General features: G+C 42.7%; 1 protein-coding gene across 1 annotated transcript; it reads left to right on the plus strand.

Moving 5' to 3' along the window:
- The first annotated feature begins 1,969 nt into the window (after positions 1 to 1,969).
- On the plus strand, positions 1,970 to 16,049 carry LOC122992284 (trace amine-associated receptor 13c-like). Its single transcript, XM_044366044.1, has 2 exons — positions 1,970 to 2,142; positions 14,943 to 16,049. The coding sequence occupies exons 1-2, from the start codon at positions 1,970 to 1,972 to the stop codon at positions 15,757 to 15,759; spliced, it is 990 nt and encodes a 329-aa protein (XP_044221979.1). The 3' UTR covers positions 15,760 to 16,049.
- Positions 16,050 to 16,733: the final 684 nt, after the last annotated feature.

Below are 16,733 nucleotides of genomic sequence, written 5' to 3' on the forward strand. Positions count from 1 at the left end.
GGATCCAAGAGAGACCGCTGCTGCAACCAGCACTCTCACATCCTGCAGAAGGAAGAAACGGAGTTTCTTCAGGAAGATGCGGAACTTCTCTGCCCTGCTCTTCTTCCACTGAGTCAACTGCTGTATTCTCGGCCACGCTGCTGAGGACCAGCTCACCATTAAGTCTGCTGACAGAAGCACGGCACCGTCAGCATCCGAGTCGAGGAACTGAGCCGGACCAAAAGATGGACTTAACACACACCCTGCTCGCTTTCTGAAGCGACCAAGTAAGAGGCTTAAGTCTGGGCAGAGGCAGTGTTACAGTGTGTTAGTTTCAGCATCAGCGCTGTTGTTTAACTTTTAGCTTTTTAAGCTTTATTGCTATCATTGTTTTGTTGTGTGGATTGACGGACCGCCGAGGCCATTTGTATTGTGTTGTATTGTATTGTGTTTTAAGTTTTCTGCCTGTTTAGTTGTGTTCACCACACTAGACTTGGGACTACTGCTGTGTTTGTGCCACCATGAGTGAGAAAGTAAGTTGCCTTGTCAATCAGAAACCAGACAACTTGCATTACAGACTGCCATCTGTACGCATGCCCTCTGTGTCTCTCCCCCTTACGGTCGCTTTCTCTCCTCTTTCTTCCCTCTTTTGCGACTAACACGCACACACAAGCTTGCACACACACATACACGCACCGACATCTTTTTGCACATCTGATGGTCAGATAATGTGGGACTTGTCCCTCGTTATCCGCCATCAGAAACGTGTGTTTTTCATGGAATTTGGTGAGTGCAAGAAGCCAACCACCAGGCGGCGCCATCTTGCTATTGTCAAACCAAGACACTGCCGTACTTCCATCATTTGGTTCTCGCGTGACATGACTTCCTCCCATAGTCACGTCCGTGCCTCAAACCCTCGACGTCATCACGCCGCCATCTTGTCACACACACACACACACGCACACATACATAGCTGTTTGTGTTTTGCTTTGGTAGAATGAGATTTTAGAATAGTAGTTTATTGAATGAAGCATTTGTTAACTTTGTTAATTCTGTTAAGTTAAATAATAAATCTTTAAAGAGAAGTTTCTTTTGTCATTATTGTGTTTAACATATTGTGAAAAGTGGCTGATTGAGGGAGTCAGAGCTCGAATTCAACCCTTCTTTGTTCACCTGTGAATGTTGATATCACTCAGATATTAATATTCTAGGTGAACTCTTTTATGAGACTACCTTGTTTGGTTATTGGTCCCGGTTTCCAGGTGGTGCCCTGTAATAGTTAATTCATATTAATAATTCTATTAATTGTTATAATTAATTAATTATGCAATTATCTATGTTAATTATGAATTATTACTAACAACCAAACACACTCCTATCCATAGCGACAATGGGTTATAGCCACTTTTCACTCGCCAACCTTTGTGGTAGAGATTCTGGAAACAGCGACTTGTGCACAACAATGTATATTGGGACAAGCTGCCTGACCCTGCTTCCAATTAAAAATCTGAGGTGAAAAAACACACAAATATTCTAGTGAGGCGCTGACTTGCAGATTATCATTTGTTTAAAAAGACAATATTGAAAATGTGCAAATTGAAACTGCACATAAAACAGGTAACAGGACACACCACCTGAAATGAATGAATGGGCTGTTTTTTCATGCAATACTGTTGTTTGTCTTAACATAGGTTAAGTGATGTGAAAAAGGGCAGAGGTAGGACAAATGAAAGGAAACACGCAGAGAAAATAATAAAGTGGGTAGGAGAGAGAGGCAGTGAGAGAGGGTGGGTTGCAGGGAAAGTGATTAAGATGAAGGTGTTATGTGTAGAGAGCAGGAGGAGGGATATCACAGTCCAACAGAGACTGAGAGAAAGGGGTGTGTGTGTGAAGAGAATGTGAGAGAGATAAAGTAGTTATATGACTATGTATGACTCAGAGTTCTGGTCAGAAAGCTGCCAGAGCTGCAGCTCTCTGATGATCTCTGATGATGGAGGTCCAGGACGAAGCAGAGCTCTGCTTTCCACAACTCCTCAACACCTCCTGCAAGAGGCTGACATCTACTTGGTCCGAAGTTGTGTTTCAGATCATTCTGCTGTCCTCCTTCTCTCTGCTCACTGTGGCTCTCAACCTGATCGTCATCATCTCGGTCTCCCACTTCAGGCAGAGAAACAATTATCTGCAGATCCTACATTTTTAAAACTTAGTAATATAAAGTTAGATTTAAAAGAGGAATTGTGTTTGAGCTACTACAAGTAATGTTGCACCTTGGAACACTAGAGCTATTCTGTCTTGCTGACAATGTTTTTGCAAAATAAATCTCAAATGTCTGACTTTGACACTGGAGACAGTGGTTCATGTCCTGTCTCCCCCCAATAATCAATGTATGTCAACCTTAACCAAGTAGTTTTGATTGTCGACACTTAACCATGTGTTAACTATAGATGTGGCAGGTCAGACAACACTCATAGTTTTTAGGATAGTTGTTTGAGTTGTTTTATCATTTAGATATAAGGACTTGCCTAGTCATTTGGTTGAGCTTGATTATGTCATTTGACTTTGGGGACTTTCTTGCATTCTCGGTTTGATTGTAATTTGAATGTTGTGTGTTACCACAGTACATGCCCTGTGGTACTATGTGGTACCTTTACCACAAACTGCATTTTCTAGGTTTATCTATCTATCTATCTGAACATGAGGTTCACAAGCAGAAAAGCAATATACTGAGCAACGTTAATGTATTTTTCATATATCTTTTATTCTACATAGTAAAAAACACAAATCAAAGCAGTTTACATAGAACCCTTAATGTGCTGTGCCAAAATTAAATATGTATTCTTTGTCAATATGGCAGGGTCAATAACATTTCACCCTACATACATCAACAAAGATGTGAAAAAAAATAGACAATTACATCTGATTGACAAGAGCCGTGACACTGTTTACATAAAAGTTGGTAAACTCTTCAAGTAAAGGCGTGGACTGCCCGTCCACCTCAAGGTGTAATTATCAGTCTTTACAGCTTGAGCACCTGGTGTGGAAATCCCCTCTCCTTAGGGGGCTGATGTTACAGTTAGAGACCAGCCACAAAAATGAGCAGTTTTAGAAACAGAAAACTAAACAATGGCATTAAAATTACTATCCCTGTATCCCACAAATGTGATAGTGCAGGTGGATAATCAAGTATGGGGAAAAAATGGAGCAGTATCCATGAACAAAACAACAATAACAACAAATCTCAAACTCAAATCGATCAATCACAGCCTTTTGTGTATCACATTTTAGAATTATAACCTAAATGCTTCAACCATTGCCCCTGCCCACCAGTTGCCCACAGGTCCTCAGCTTTCCCTTGGTCCTGCCTCCAGGCTGCTTGTCTAAGACTTTCTGCTGTGCCTTTGTTCGGCTCCCAGGCTGTCCCCCTGAGCTCTCTTGTTTCACCCCTCTTCGGCCCCCAGGCTGTCCACCTGAGGCCTCTTGCTCTGACCCTGTTCAGCCCCCAGGCCACTTCCTTTCCTGCGCTCTGGTCACCTGTCTTCTTGGTTACCTGTGCTTTGTCCTGGCCAATGGACTGTCGGTTTTAGCCTCCTCCTCCCCCCGTCTTTAGACAGCCGTGCCGTCCCTTGAGGGGGGGGGGTACTGTCATGGATTCATGGGTTGGGATGCTTTGTGTTCTGTGGGTTCTCTGTGTTACACTTATGTTGCCTAGTCATTTGGTTGAGCTTGATTATGTTATTTGACTTTGGGGACTTTCTTGCATTCTCGGTTTGATTGTAATTTGAATGTTGTGTGTTACCACAGTACATGCCCTGTGGTACTATGTGGTACCTTTACCACAAACTGCATTTTCTAGGTTTATCTATCTATCTATCTGAACATGAGGTTCACAAGCAGAAAAGCAATATACTGAGCAACGTTAATGTATTTTTCATATATCTTTTATTCTACATAGTAAAAAACACAAATCAAAGCAGTTTACATAGAACCCTTAATGTGCTGTGCCAAAATTAAATATGTATTCTTTGTCACTATGGCAGGGTCAATAACATTTCACCCTACATACATCAACAAAGATGTGAAAAAAAATAGACAAACGTTGCAGCAAATGGGGAATTACGTCAATGAAAACATGTATTGTGTCGTGTACACTCCACCCAAATTAGGCTTTCTGAATATTTTTGTTCATAATCACTGCTGTTCAAAAACTTAAATGTATTTAGCTACATAAATATGAATATGTTTAAAATATGCCATACAAATAACTTGATGTGACGTTACTGCTCTTTGACGTAAGAGCAGTATAGTTCAGGGTAATTTGTGACGTTACTGCATGCGTGCATGCATGCTGTGTGTGTGTATTAAAGAGCTTGTTTTGCTTGATTGGTTATTAAAAATTCAAAAGTTAAAATAGTTGCAGGTGAAGGAGGAGAAGGATAGGTGGTGTCATGGACTCATGGGTTGGGACTCTTTGTGTTCTTTGGGTTTTCTGCCCTGTATCAGCCTCGTCAGTCCTGCCCTGCTCTTAGTGTCTTCCCCAGTCTATCAGCTCCTATCTTGCCCTTGTGTTGTCCCACCTTTTCTTTGTTGTCTGCTTTCAGCAATCACACATTGTTCTTCTCACTCTTTATTCTTATTCCGTCTTCCGTACGTTTTTTGCCGCGTTTCAACTGCTGCATACTTTGTGCTATAAAAACCATTCAACTGTCAATCTGTGCAACTCATTCAGCAGATGTGTGCTTGTATTTTTCTGAAATGTAACATGTTTCAGTGATTTTATATAATTTTTTAAAACATTAAAATTTACAATGGCAGTCTATGGGACGAACTGTCCAACTGAGTTGGAACCTTGGTCACTTTGACACTCAACTGCTCGGAAGTCCCTTATCGTACAGATGCCATTCAAACTGTAAAATGTTCACAAAACTTTGAACTTTCAAAGTTATCAGATTGTTTAGTGATATCTTTTGTAGTTTTTCAGCAATTTAAGCCCAAAGTCAGGGGTTTTTCAGACTTTTTCAGGTCTCACCAGTGTGTCATGTGATCAGGCACAGTGGAGAGCACAGATAATTTTAGACCAGAAATGTTTTTCTAAACTCCCACAACTCCTCAAGCACATATCTTGTCTCAGTATGTTGCCACAAGCTTCCTCTCTTTCAAAATGTAAATACATTTCACATAGGACTTATAATTTTTGAGATCTGAACCTTAATTGATAGAGAGTCCCTGTCATGTTCTCATTGACTGCAATACAGTCTGCAGGATATGTGTCTCCTCTCACCCCGGTTCTTAAACTTACAGATTCTCTCTTCCTTCAAACACTTTTTACACATATCATTCATTCTCATGTTAAACTAGTCTTGCTTTCACTAATGATGTACAAATCTCTGGGCTTCAAGCTCTAGTTTAAGACAAATACATTTTCCTCATCAAAATGGAGATTTTTTCCTCTCTTTTTTGTGAATGTCTGTTGGCTCAGTGGTTTAGAACACTGTTCTGCTGATCAGCTTCACCTTAGATGACAAGGTTGTGTGTTTGATACCTGCTCACTGCAGTGCTCCTCATAATATTGCTCTCATGTACAAAGTTGCTTTACATCTCTATCATGTACTGTAAGTCAATTCCTCTTTAGCTTACATTAACATTATTACCTAAAATGTGGATTGCTATTGCTAATACTTCTTTCTATTCTATTTCTATTTTTCTATTTTCTATTTCTTCTCTATTTTACAGATCCTGTCTGAGTAGTCCAGTGGTTTAAGCTTAGATCACTTCTGAACTCCTTTTAGATCCAAAGGTTGTGAGTTCGAGCCAATCTGCTTAATGAGCTGAGCTGAACTGCTTTTTTGTCAATTTCATGCAATTGACAGACTAAATAGCAGAATCTGGCCTGGCATTCCTGTGTGACATATTAGCTCAGTGCATAGCATGTCTGTCTTACAGGTATGAGGGGGTAGGTTCAATTCCACCCATTGCAGATTTTAATCTTGCTAGATTTTTCAATAGTGTTCAGCTTCCAGTCATGCAATCTAAATTCGCTTTCAGCAATCACGCGCAATTTCTACAGAAATTGCATTTCCTAATTCAGTTTGTATTTCATATGTTCAAGTTTCTGTTCAGTCCTTGTCGAGTCATCTGTTATGTTCAGCAAGACAGTTCTGTTCAGTTCCATTCTGGGAGTTTGTTCTGTTCATCCTGCTCAGCTCAGCCAGCTTTTGTGTTTTTGCCTGCTGATCCCAGAAATAAAGGAGGTTTTCTTCAGTCCTGCTTTTGGTCTCTGCATTTGGGCCCAACTGCTCTGCAGCGTGTGACGGGGTAGTGGAAAAAAAAGCGGACAAGAAGACTAACTTATGTTAGTTAGATAGAAACCAAGAGTGACAGAGATCCAGCTGAACAGAGTATGGACATAGCTGCTGCTATTTCAGTGTGTTCAGTGCTCGCCATCCAACCACTGAAAAATACAATTTTCACAGAAATCTCCAAATGTCAAAAGTTTTTGAAACCAAATCACAGTATGAATTTTTCTGTGGTGTTCCTCAAGGTCTTGGTGTCTTAATGTGGTATTTTGGAGGAATTTTTGACCCTTTTTTTAAAAAAATCAATTCTCAAGTTGTCAAAAGTGGTTAAATTCTCACCAAATCTGCAGCACTTATTACTCTTTGCCCTTCTTCCCCCTCTGTACTTAACAGTGAGCCTTCAGAAGCTGCAGACCTCTGAGGATACAGTCATCACCGAGGATGCCAAGGCTACTGGGAAAGGCAGGGTGACCTGTAAGGTGCTGACTCCACAGGGGATGGAGGTGGACATGGATGTCATGGAGAATCATGATAGGACCTTTTGACATTTACTACACAGCCCCTGAACCTGGGAAATATGGAGCTTAGCGTAAATTCAGACAGGAAGACTATCTTAACCATTCATTCATTTCCTACTCACTCACTCTCCCCCGCTAGTCCCACCTTCACATCAGCTGTTTAGGGGCGTGACTTCTAGTTATCAAATCAGATTCCTCCACGATCTCTAACCGCCAATCACGGCTCAGCTGTCAAACTTAAAAATCCGTTTTCCCTCTCTGCCGCTGTCAGCTGTCATTTCAGATCAACCTCTGTGGATGGCACACAAGTTACTAACATTTCTCTGAATCACATCGCTGCCTCTCAAGCTCATGTCTGACTCCAAGCATGATCTCTTTCTGGACGATCCAGACCCCAGCATCTACCTACTGCCGGAGACTGCTTCAACTTCAGGCGGCCAGCGCAGGAGCGCTTGCTTGGCGCTGCAAAGAGACTCCCTAACACAGTCAGATCTCCCCTCTTCCCAGCTCCTTCTCTGCGGCATCACTCCAGCCCCAGGTCTCCCACTCTCTCAGCTTTGCAAGCTCGCCGTGCAATCTGGCTGAGCGTTCATCACCGTCCGGGCGAGACGCTCCTGCTCTAGCTGGCCCCTCTTCCACAACTGCCCCAGGGCGCAAAAGAACCAGGAAATCGGGCCCCTCCCATGCTCCTCAGCCGAAGAGAAAGAACTATCCTCCCCTACCTCACTCTTCCGGTAATGCCCCTTCTGCTACTTCAGGCCACCCCACCCCAGGCGACCCTCTCCTAACCACCTGGCAGTCTCTGGCCAACTTCATTCAATCCATCGACACACACCTGCTTTCCCTGGAAAAAGCCGCCGCCACCCCCCCCTTCAACATCTATCGCCGCTGCTCAGGCTACCATGCTGCAGCCAGCCGTCTCACTCAGCCAGCCCTCCACATCCTCTCAGCCTGAAGCCGTTCAACACTCCCTGGCCTCAGCCATCCCAGCCCCGGCTCTAGGTAGGGAATATATCTCTCAGGCAGCCTATGTTTCCCTTTGGCTAAGGTCGAAAATCCTATAAGGCAAGGATATTAATCTGGTGAGCCTCATCCTGCCTTCCCCCGTGTGCAATAAATCCATCGCCACAGATGCTAACATCACGGCCATGTTTAAGTTCACAGATCCCTGGCTGAATAGAGATCTATCCAGCCAGTTTCTCGTCCCTTTCGGCATTTACAGAGACACAATCTGCTCAGTCTTTCCCAAGAGGAGACAAGAATTTAATTCATACCTGTCACTAATCAGCGATCTCCACCAAAATTACGGAAAAAATATCTTTTATCTCCATCACAAAGCGCTTTTCAAGGAAAGCCGCGCTCCACATCACACAATTCAACAACCACTTGAACTGGGCCGGTCTGGACACAGAACTACTGATCATGGTTGCCTGGGGAGCTCAACTGGCTCGCTGCTCCACCTGCCGCAATTCCCGCCACATTGCTGCCCTCTGTCCCTCCATGCCATTTCAGCCTCCAACCCCGCACACTCAACGGCTTGTCAGCCTTCCCTCAGCAGGCGCGCCACCGATTCCCGTGGCCGACAGGTGCATCTTTTCAATAGCACACCCATCTGCAATAATTTCAATGAGAATGTTTGTTCCTTTTCCAACTGCCATTTTCTCCATATCTTCAGCAACTGCAAAGACGCTCATCCCCGGTCAATCTGCCCCCAGTGTGCCAGGCAGGCCACCCAAAGGCAGGACAACTGTGCATATTTAACTTAGTCTCAGAGGCTCTCTGCTGGATCCTATCAAACAGAGTCAAGGTCCCTTCCGTCTTACATCTGCTGGACAATTTCCTCCTGACTGATCCCCCTCATGACAGCTCAGGTGCATTCCTGTCAAAACTGAAGCACTGCTTCCAGGCTCTCGGCATCCCCCTGTCAGAGCAAAAAATTCTCGGCCTGGACACACTCCTTGAGTTTCTCTGCGTCACACTAGATACCATAGATATGAAAGCATCCCTTCCTCTAGATGAACTTCAATGTATACGCGAGATCACTAAGTCCTTCTGTGCTGCCATGACCATCACAAAGCGCCAGCTGTTCTCTCTCCTCGGCCATCTAAACTTCGCCATCCGCGTCATCCCTCAGGGGCGCTTGTTCATCTCCCGCTTACTGGATTTGGCTTCCTCAGTGCCTAACTTGCATGATCTCATCTCTCTAGATGAAGGGTGCCGCTCCAACCTGAGTTTCTGGTCTCACCTGCTCGATCACAGGAATGGCATCACTTTCTTCTACAATGAGTTGGTGCATTCCTCGGACACCCTGAAGCTTTTCACTGACCCCGCCCCATCCGTGGGTTTTGGGAGGTTCTATCAAGGGCAGTGGTTCGCTAGCCTCTGGCCCACCTCCTTTCCTTGCTCTAACCCATCCTCAGTGCTGCATGGGATCTACCCCATTGCCGTAGCATGCTACGTCTGGGGCCAGCACTGGAAACACTAACGCATCTCAGTGCTCTGCGATAATCATGCAGTCGACACTATCAACAGAGGGCGTTCCTCTTCCAAAGACATAATGCCCTTTATGAGGAGCGTTACGTGGTCATCCATCACCCACAATTTCATCATCACAGCCCACCACGTTCCTGGTCATTATAACACACTAGCAGATTCACTCTCCTGTTTCAATTTTCAGACCTTTTGGAGAATCTGTCCAGAAGTCCCCACTCAAGTTCCTCCTCGTCATTCCCTCACACTGCTCTAAATCAAAGCCCCATTCTCAGATACCTGAAGTCAGCTAGGGTTTACATGAGAAAAGGTCCAGCAGCCTCCACCCTGAAAACTTATGACTTTGCCTGGAGCACTTTTGACATGTTCTGTTTCTCCATTTGTATGCCACTTAAACCCGTTTCCATCAATTCTGTTTGTGCTTTCATTTGTTACTGCATGGATGTTCACCACTTTAAACCTCAGTATATTCGCGGGCTCGTGTCTGGGATTCAGTTCAACATTAGATGCTATGATCCCTCTTTTCCTAGCCTATTTTCCAATCCGGCCATAAAAACTCTGCTAAAGGGTATCTCCAAAGCTTCTCCTCCCATTCCCGACCATAGACAGCGTATCACTCTCCCTCTTTTGCATAGGATGCTTTCTGTACTCAGAAGCAGGGTCTTCTCTCTATACACTGACACACAGCTTGAAGCCGTATTTTTATTAGCTTTCTATGCTTTCCTTACAACTCCCTCTAAAGCTTTCAACCCCAATAGAGACATTTTCTTCTCAGATCTGGCTTTTCATCCTAGTCACTTCAGCTTACACCTTAAGCATTCAAAATGTGGAGGCGCCTGCTCTGTCTTCGTTGCTTGCACTGATTCCACTTTCTGCCCTTTTCACTCCATGGTAAAATATCTCCACATCAGACCCATCTCTAACCCACACGCTCCATTATTTCTCATCCCAGGTAATCTTCGACTATCGATCATGGTTCAACTGCCAACCAAGGCATTTCATCCGCCTCCCTGCAACAACTGGGCCAGTGGTCCTCCTCTGCCTACACATCCTATATCTGCCCTGACGTCAACACTGTTCTCGCAAATCAAAGATTGCTCAAACCCTGATCAGGTAAGCCATTCATATAACTGGTGGTGGTGTTCAGTATTCGGGCACTCAGCTTGTTGCTATCTTTTCCATTATGCTATCATTATCTCTCATTACTCACATTCACTGCTCTTGGTAATATGCATTACATCCATCGGCCATCTCTCTACTACAAGCACCCAACACACCAGCACTGTCTCAGGACCCCATGCATCATCTCACGCATCAGCACATGGTCTCTGGACCTCAAGCCTCAGTACATGGTCGTTGGATCCCAGCATCAGATCATGCATCAGTACACAGTCCCCGGAACCCACGCATCAGCACATAGTTGCTGGACCTTACATGTCATCCCATGGTTTCCAGACCTCAAGCATCATCCCATGGTCTCCAGACCTCGCACATCATCTCTCCGTCTCCGGGTCTCGCAAATCATCCCAGAGTCTCCGGACAACAAATATGGTACCTGCACTGTGTCCTAATTGCCCACAGCTCCTGGATACTACAACATCATAGTCAAGTTTGACAACAAGCACATTCCAGCTGATGTGTCCCTGAAGATTGCAGAGACTGATCTGAGCTGTCTGACTGCTAGTATCAGGTCTCCATCAGGCATGAGGAACCCTGCCTGCTAAAGATACTGCCCAACAGACCCCTTGGTGAGATTTCACCTGCCAGATACACAAAATCACAGGAATTCACTAATCAAGATAAGACATTGTTGGATTCACCTAATGCATTTCAATGTTGTTTTCTGCGCTTGGCTTTTTTTCTTGAGTATTTTTCCCTCTTGTTTTTTTCTCATATCTGGATAATTGGGTGGGTTTGTGATTGTAGTAATTCATAACAAAATCATTGAAAACAATGACACTTGTTCTTAATTGTTAAATAAATGTTTATTTTACGGTTACTTTAACCATTCATTTATTTCCTACTCACTCACTCTCCCCTGCTAGTCCACTGCTAGTTATCAAATCAGATTCCTCCACGATCTCTAACCGCCAATCACAGCTCAGCTGTCAGATGTTGTTTGTATGGTTTTAAAAAGGCTTTTAAATTTAGTGTTGAATGAAGTAGTTTAAAAGATGTTGAAACAACTATAAAAAATGGAAGTCTTTTTAACTTTCAACTAAAACCGGACATAGATGGGTGTCCTTAGTCATCTTTTCAACAACATGAAAATGTCTTTTCACCTTTCACTTTCAACCAAAACCAAACACATCTTAGACGACTGGCAAAGCTCCCACCCAACTACATTTTGCTCGGTGGGTGTATGGTATAGTACCACAGGATGTGTATTACAGTACCACAGAATGTATGGTATAGTACTACAGGATGTGTAATATAGTACCACAGAATGTATGGTATATTACCACAGGACGTGTATTACAGTACCACAGAATGTATGGTATAGTACCACAGAATGTATAGTTCCACAGAATATATGGTACAATACCACAGGATGTATGGTGCAGTACCACAAAATCAGAGGAGGCTCATCCACAGAGGCAGAGGACGTTGCTTCTCTATTTTTGAGAGGCAAGAGAGAGATCAAATATACAGGCAGAGCTTTGGATGTCTTTTAAATGTCATTGCACCGAATTGTTGATGAATATTCATTTCCTTTGTTCTGGACTTTTAAGGTGTGGTTATCTTCGACTTGAGATGGCAAATAACTTTCTTACACTGGGGAATTAAGTTTTAGTTTTAAACACAAAGTTCATACTAGTTCAACATTATACATTAATTTCCATAATAAATTAATCCTTCCTTCAGCATACCTAACATTAACATTCATAGTAACGCTTCTTATAATGTCTAGACATCCAACCTTCATTGATTTAGCTTTCTCAAACCATCTACACATCTCAAACCATCTACACTGAAGTAAAAGTTTAATACTATAGTGAATAAAATAAAGTGAAGCAACACTTACATGATAAAATTACTTTCAGAAACATATTCCATCTAGCCATATCTAGAAATATGGCTGAGTTTATTAGCAGACCAAAACCACGACAACTCAGAGTTGAGACCAGGAGGCAGAGCTGCAGTCTTACATGCTTCTCTATGCTTCCATTCGAGTGGTTACCCACCCAAAATAAGTTGGATGTCATGTCTCCGAGCGTTACTCATGCTGTCCTTAGTGTGGCCTCCTCGGTGGACCTTCCTCACCCACATACGTCTGTGTAAGGGGGGCTGGCAGTCAGTCATCAAGATAAGGTTGTCTGGCAATACAGGAGTCTCCATATCCCATAGTGAGACATCAAAATGAATGCTATTAAAGAGAACTTTAGGTTACTTACATACCTCCAATTCCAAAACTCTAAAAAAAAAAAGGCAAACAGTGAGTCATAACAGGTGGCTAAACAAACTGGTGGGAAAAAATGGTCGGAGCGCTAATGAATGAATGGGAATGGGCTGGCATAAAGACAACTAGGGAGATTGAGGAAATGGAAAAATGTGTGCAGGAGAGCATGTGATAGTCAGGTGATGGGGAATGGCGGGAAAAGGGATTACTGCAGCTCCCAGGCACTTACTCAGTGCCCTTAAGGGAGAATTCATCATTGTGACTCTATGGGTTATTCTCACTTTTCACTTGCCAACCTCTGTGGTAGTGATTTTGGAAACAAGGACTTGCGCATAAAAATGCATATCAGGACAAGCTGCTTGATCCCGCTACAGCTTTCCAATTAAAAATCAGAGGGGAAACTCACATCTATTCTAATGACTTGCAGGTTATCATTTGTTTTAAACGACAATGTCAAAAATGTGCAAATTGAAACTACACATAAAAACAGGTAGATGGAAACACAGTGAATGGGCTGTTTTGTCATGCAGTACTGTTGTTTTAAGTTTCCTCAGCAGCTGGAGGCACTGTTGGGCTTTTTTGTACACTGAGCCAGATTGCAGAGAGAAGGAGAGAAAGGTGTCCAACTCTGTCCATAGGTATCTGAAAGTGTGCACTTGCTCTAGCAAATGTCCAGCCTGATGGCTTCAAAGAGTGGCTGGGGTGCATCCAGTTTACCCCTGCTCCTAAAACACAGCTCTTTGGTCTTGTCAATGTTCAGCTCCAGACAGCTTTCCTCAAAAGCCTGGACTAGTGCATGCGATTCCATACATACTTTCAGGGGACACAGACACGTTCCATATGTACACACTAGTAGACAGGGCTGCAGCATGATAACTTTCCAGAGTTGTAAAATCCACTCTGTGAATATCACAATCCTTTACAAGACTTTAAACGCAATAATCTGTTACTCCAACTGGACTTGCTGGATCGTATTTCATTGTCTCACCGGCACTTGAAAAAACACGCCCACACCAACACAGCTCCGTGTATTGTTTTGCACAGCACTGTTTTCAGTCTGACTACAGCTGAGGAGTTCTTGTATGTTTCTGAATAGCAAGAAAAAGTCAAAAAAAGAAAAGTGACTGCCTAATGAGAGTAGGGATACAGTACATACATGCAGAAGATGAGACAGGTATTCCTGTGCTTTTCTATCACGTAAGCAATTGGTGTGCTTGCTATGCATACAGTCCATGCTGTCACAAATTTGGGCTTCACTTGGACTTCTGCAGAGAGCTGTGCGCACACCCTCGCGGATATAGGCTGATAATGAAATTTATGTCACATGGACCAACATTGACCCTTGCGGCCACTTGGATACAGAAAGCATGAATTAGCCTTTAGCGTCAGTTGTGCCACCAGAGCCATGTCATCTTTGTATTTAAAAAGAGTCATTCCCTCACTGCTGCATGAGATGCACTTTGTGTAGATGGAGAAGAGAATGGGAGATAAAACATTGGTTAAATGATGAGAAAAAAGGCAGAGGTAGAACAAAGGAAAGGAAACAAGCATAGAGAATAACAGGGTGTAGGAGAGAGAGGGAAGGTTGCAGGGAAAGTGATGAAGATGATGAAGGTGTGATGTGCAGAGTGAGGGGAGGAGTCATATCGCAGTCCAACAGAGACAGAGAGAGGTGGGGAAAGAGAATGTGAAGAGATCAAGTAGTTGTATGACTCAGAATTCTGGTCAGAAAGCTGCTGGTCAGATGATCTCTAATGATGGAGGTCCAGGAAGGAGCAGAGCTCTGCTTTCCACAACTCCTCAACACTTCATGCAGGAGGCCAATGTCTTCTGGGTTCCAAGCTGTGTTTCTGAGGATTCTGCTGTCCTCCTTCTCTCTGCTCACTGTGGCTCCCAATCTGCTCGTCATCATCTCAGTCTCCCACTTCAGGCAGATCCTACATTTTTAAAATTTAGTAATATAAAGTTAGATTTAAAAGAGAAATTGTGTTTGAGCTACTACTAAGTAATGTTGCACCTTGGAACAATAGACTAATATTGTGCCTTGCTGACAATGTTTTTTCAACACTGGAGGCAGTGGTTCATGTCCTGTCTCCCCCCAATAATCAATGTATGTCAACCATAACCAAGTAGTTTTGATTGTCTACACTTAACCATGTGTTAACTATAGATGTGGCAGGTCAGAAAACACTTGTTTGAGTTATTTAATCCTTTAGATATAAGGACTTGTTGGTTTAATGATGCATTTCTCTTTTCCTCCAGGCAGCTCCACACACCCACCAACCTCCTCCTCCTCTCTCTGGCTGTATCAGACTTTCTCGTGGGCCTCCTGCTGATGCCGGGAGCAGTTCTCCCACAAACATCCTGCTGGTTTCTTGGTGATCTCATGTGTCTTCTGTGTAATTATGTGGCCTTCATGATTAACAGTTCTGCAATAGGAAACATAGTGCTCATATCAGTTGACCGCTATGTGGCTATTTGTGACCCTCTGCATTACACCACCAGAATCACTGTGAGAAGAGTTAAACTCTGTGTTTGTCTGTGTTGGTTCTTTTCTGCTCTCTACAGTATTTTCTCCGTAAAGAATGTACTGACTCAACCAGGTAAGTATAATTCCTGTCAGGGAGAGTGTGTGGTTCTCATTGACTATATTTCAGGAGTTGTTGACCTTGTTTTGAGCTTTATTGTTCCAGTTACTATCATCATAATCCTGTATATGAGAGTGTTTGTAGTGGCTGTGTCTCAGGCTCGTGCAATGCGATCTCGCGTTGCAGTTGTAACACTTCAGGTTTCACTGACTCTAACATCAAAGAAATCTGAGTTGAAAGCAGCCAGGACTCTTGGTATTCTTGTAGTTGTGTTTCTAATATGTTTATGCCCATACTATATTGCAATTTTTGCAGGGAACAACTCACTCAATACTTCATCTGCATTCTTTGTGCTCTATCTGTTTTATTTGAACTCCTGCTTGAACCCTGTGATATATACCTTGTTCTACCCCTGGTTTAGAAAAGCTAGTAAATTCATTGTGACTCTTCAGATACTGCAGCCTGACTCCTGTGATGCCAACATACTGTAGAGAGGATGTGGAGTGACTGAGATGAGATCTGCTCTACAAAGACTTTTACTGAATTCAAAAAATTGTGAAAATCCTTTCTTCTCCTTTTGTAAATATGAACAGTGCATCAGAAAACTGTAAATCACTCTACTCATTGACAGTTTTACGAAGGAATTACAATTTGTTTTCATTTTCATTTTATAAGATAGAAGAGGGCTGATGCTACAGTTGGAGACAAATCACAACATGAACAGTTTTAGAAATAGAAAACTAAACAATGACTTTACAATTCCTATCCCTGTATCCCACAAACATGACAAGGGAGGTGGGTTCAGCATGTAGGGGGAGAAAATGACTGCTGTGGAAATAGACATGTTGCATTTTTCAGTCCACTTGACAGTTAATTCTGTGCCAATAAAATTATTGAATAACCTCACACTAAAGCTGGGGTCCACCTGCTCCACTCACCTTCATGACACAAAAGGCCTCAACCTTTGAGACATTATAACTGACACATTAGCAGTACTGTCCAGGGTTTGAACTGCTTTGTCAGAATGTTTTTTCATCATATCAAAAAATAAATATGATAATAAAAGCAAAGAATCATCTGCATCCAAGAAAAGAGGGAGAGAGAAAAAGAAGGTGCAGCAACATGCTGGTCCAAGGTAGAGAAGTTTTCAGATAACATAAAAGCAATCAAGCAATTTCACTTTCTTTCTTTACTTTCAGAAAGTTCATTTTCTGTAAAAATACAAGTGAACATCCTGTGTTCAAAGATTCACTTGGGTAAACTTAAGGAATATTGGCAACAAAATGTACTATATATATTAAAAGTAGCTGACATGTTATGCTGAATGTCCACTCTCAAGGTGTTTATAATATTACATTATGGGATTATTCTGAATCGGTTGAGTTTATGTTAACAACTTTATATACTGTTGTATTGTTTATTAAAAAATATTGCATCATGTAAAGTGGTAATGTTTTAAAAGTAA

This window comes from Thunnus albacares, chromosome 11 (genome assembly GCF_914725855.1).
Source record: "Thunnus albacares chromosome 11, fThuAlb1.1, whole genome shotgun sequence".
NCBI classification, from domain to species: Eukaryota; Metazoa; Chordata; class Actinopteri; order Scombriformes; family Scombridae; genus Thunnus; species Thunnus albacares.

Bases quoted from the DNA above. Each gene is read 5' to 3' on its own strand.
- LOC122992284 (XM_044366044.1), top strand. From the start codon at position 1,970: ATGGAGGTCCAGGACGAAGCAGAGCTCTGCTTTCCACAACTCCTCAAC. The intron at 2,143-14,942 runs GCAGAGAAACAA...CTTTTCCTCCAG, and splicing joins ATCTCGGTCTCCCACTTCAG to GCAGCTCCACACACCCACCA.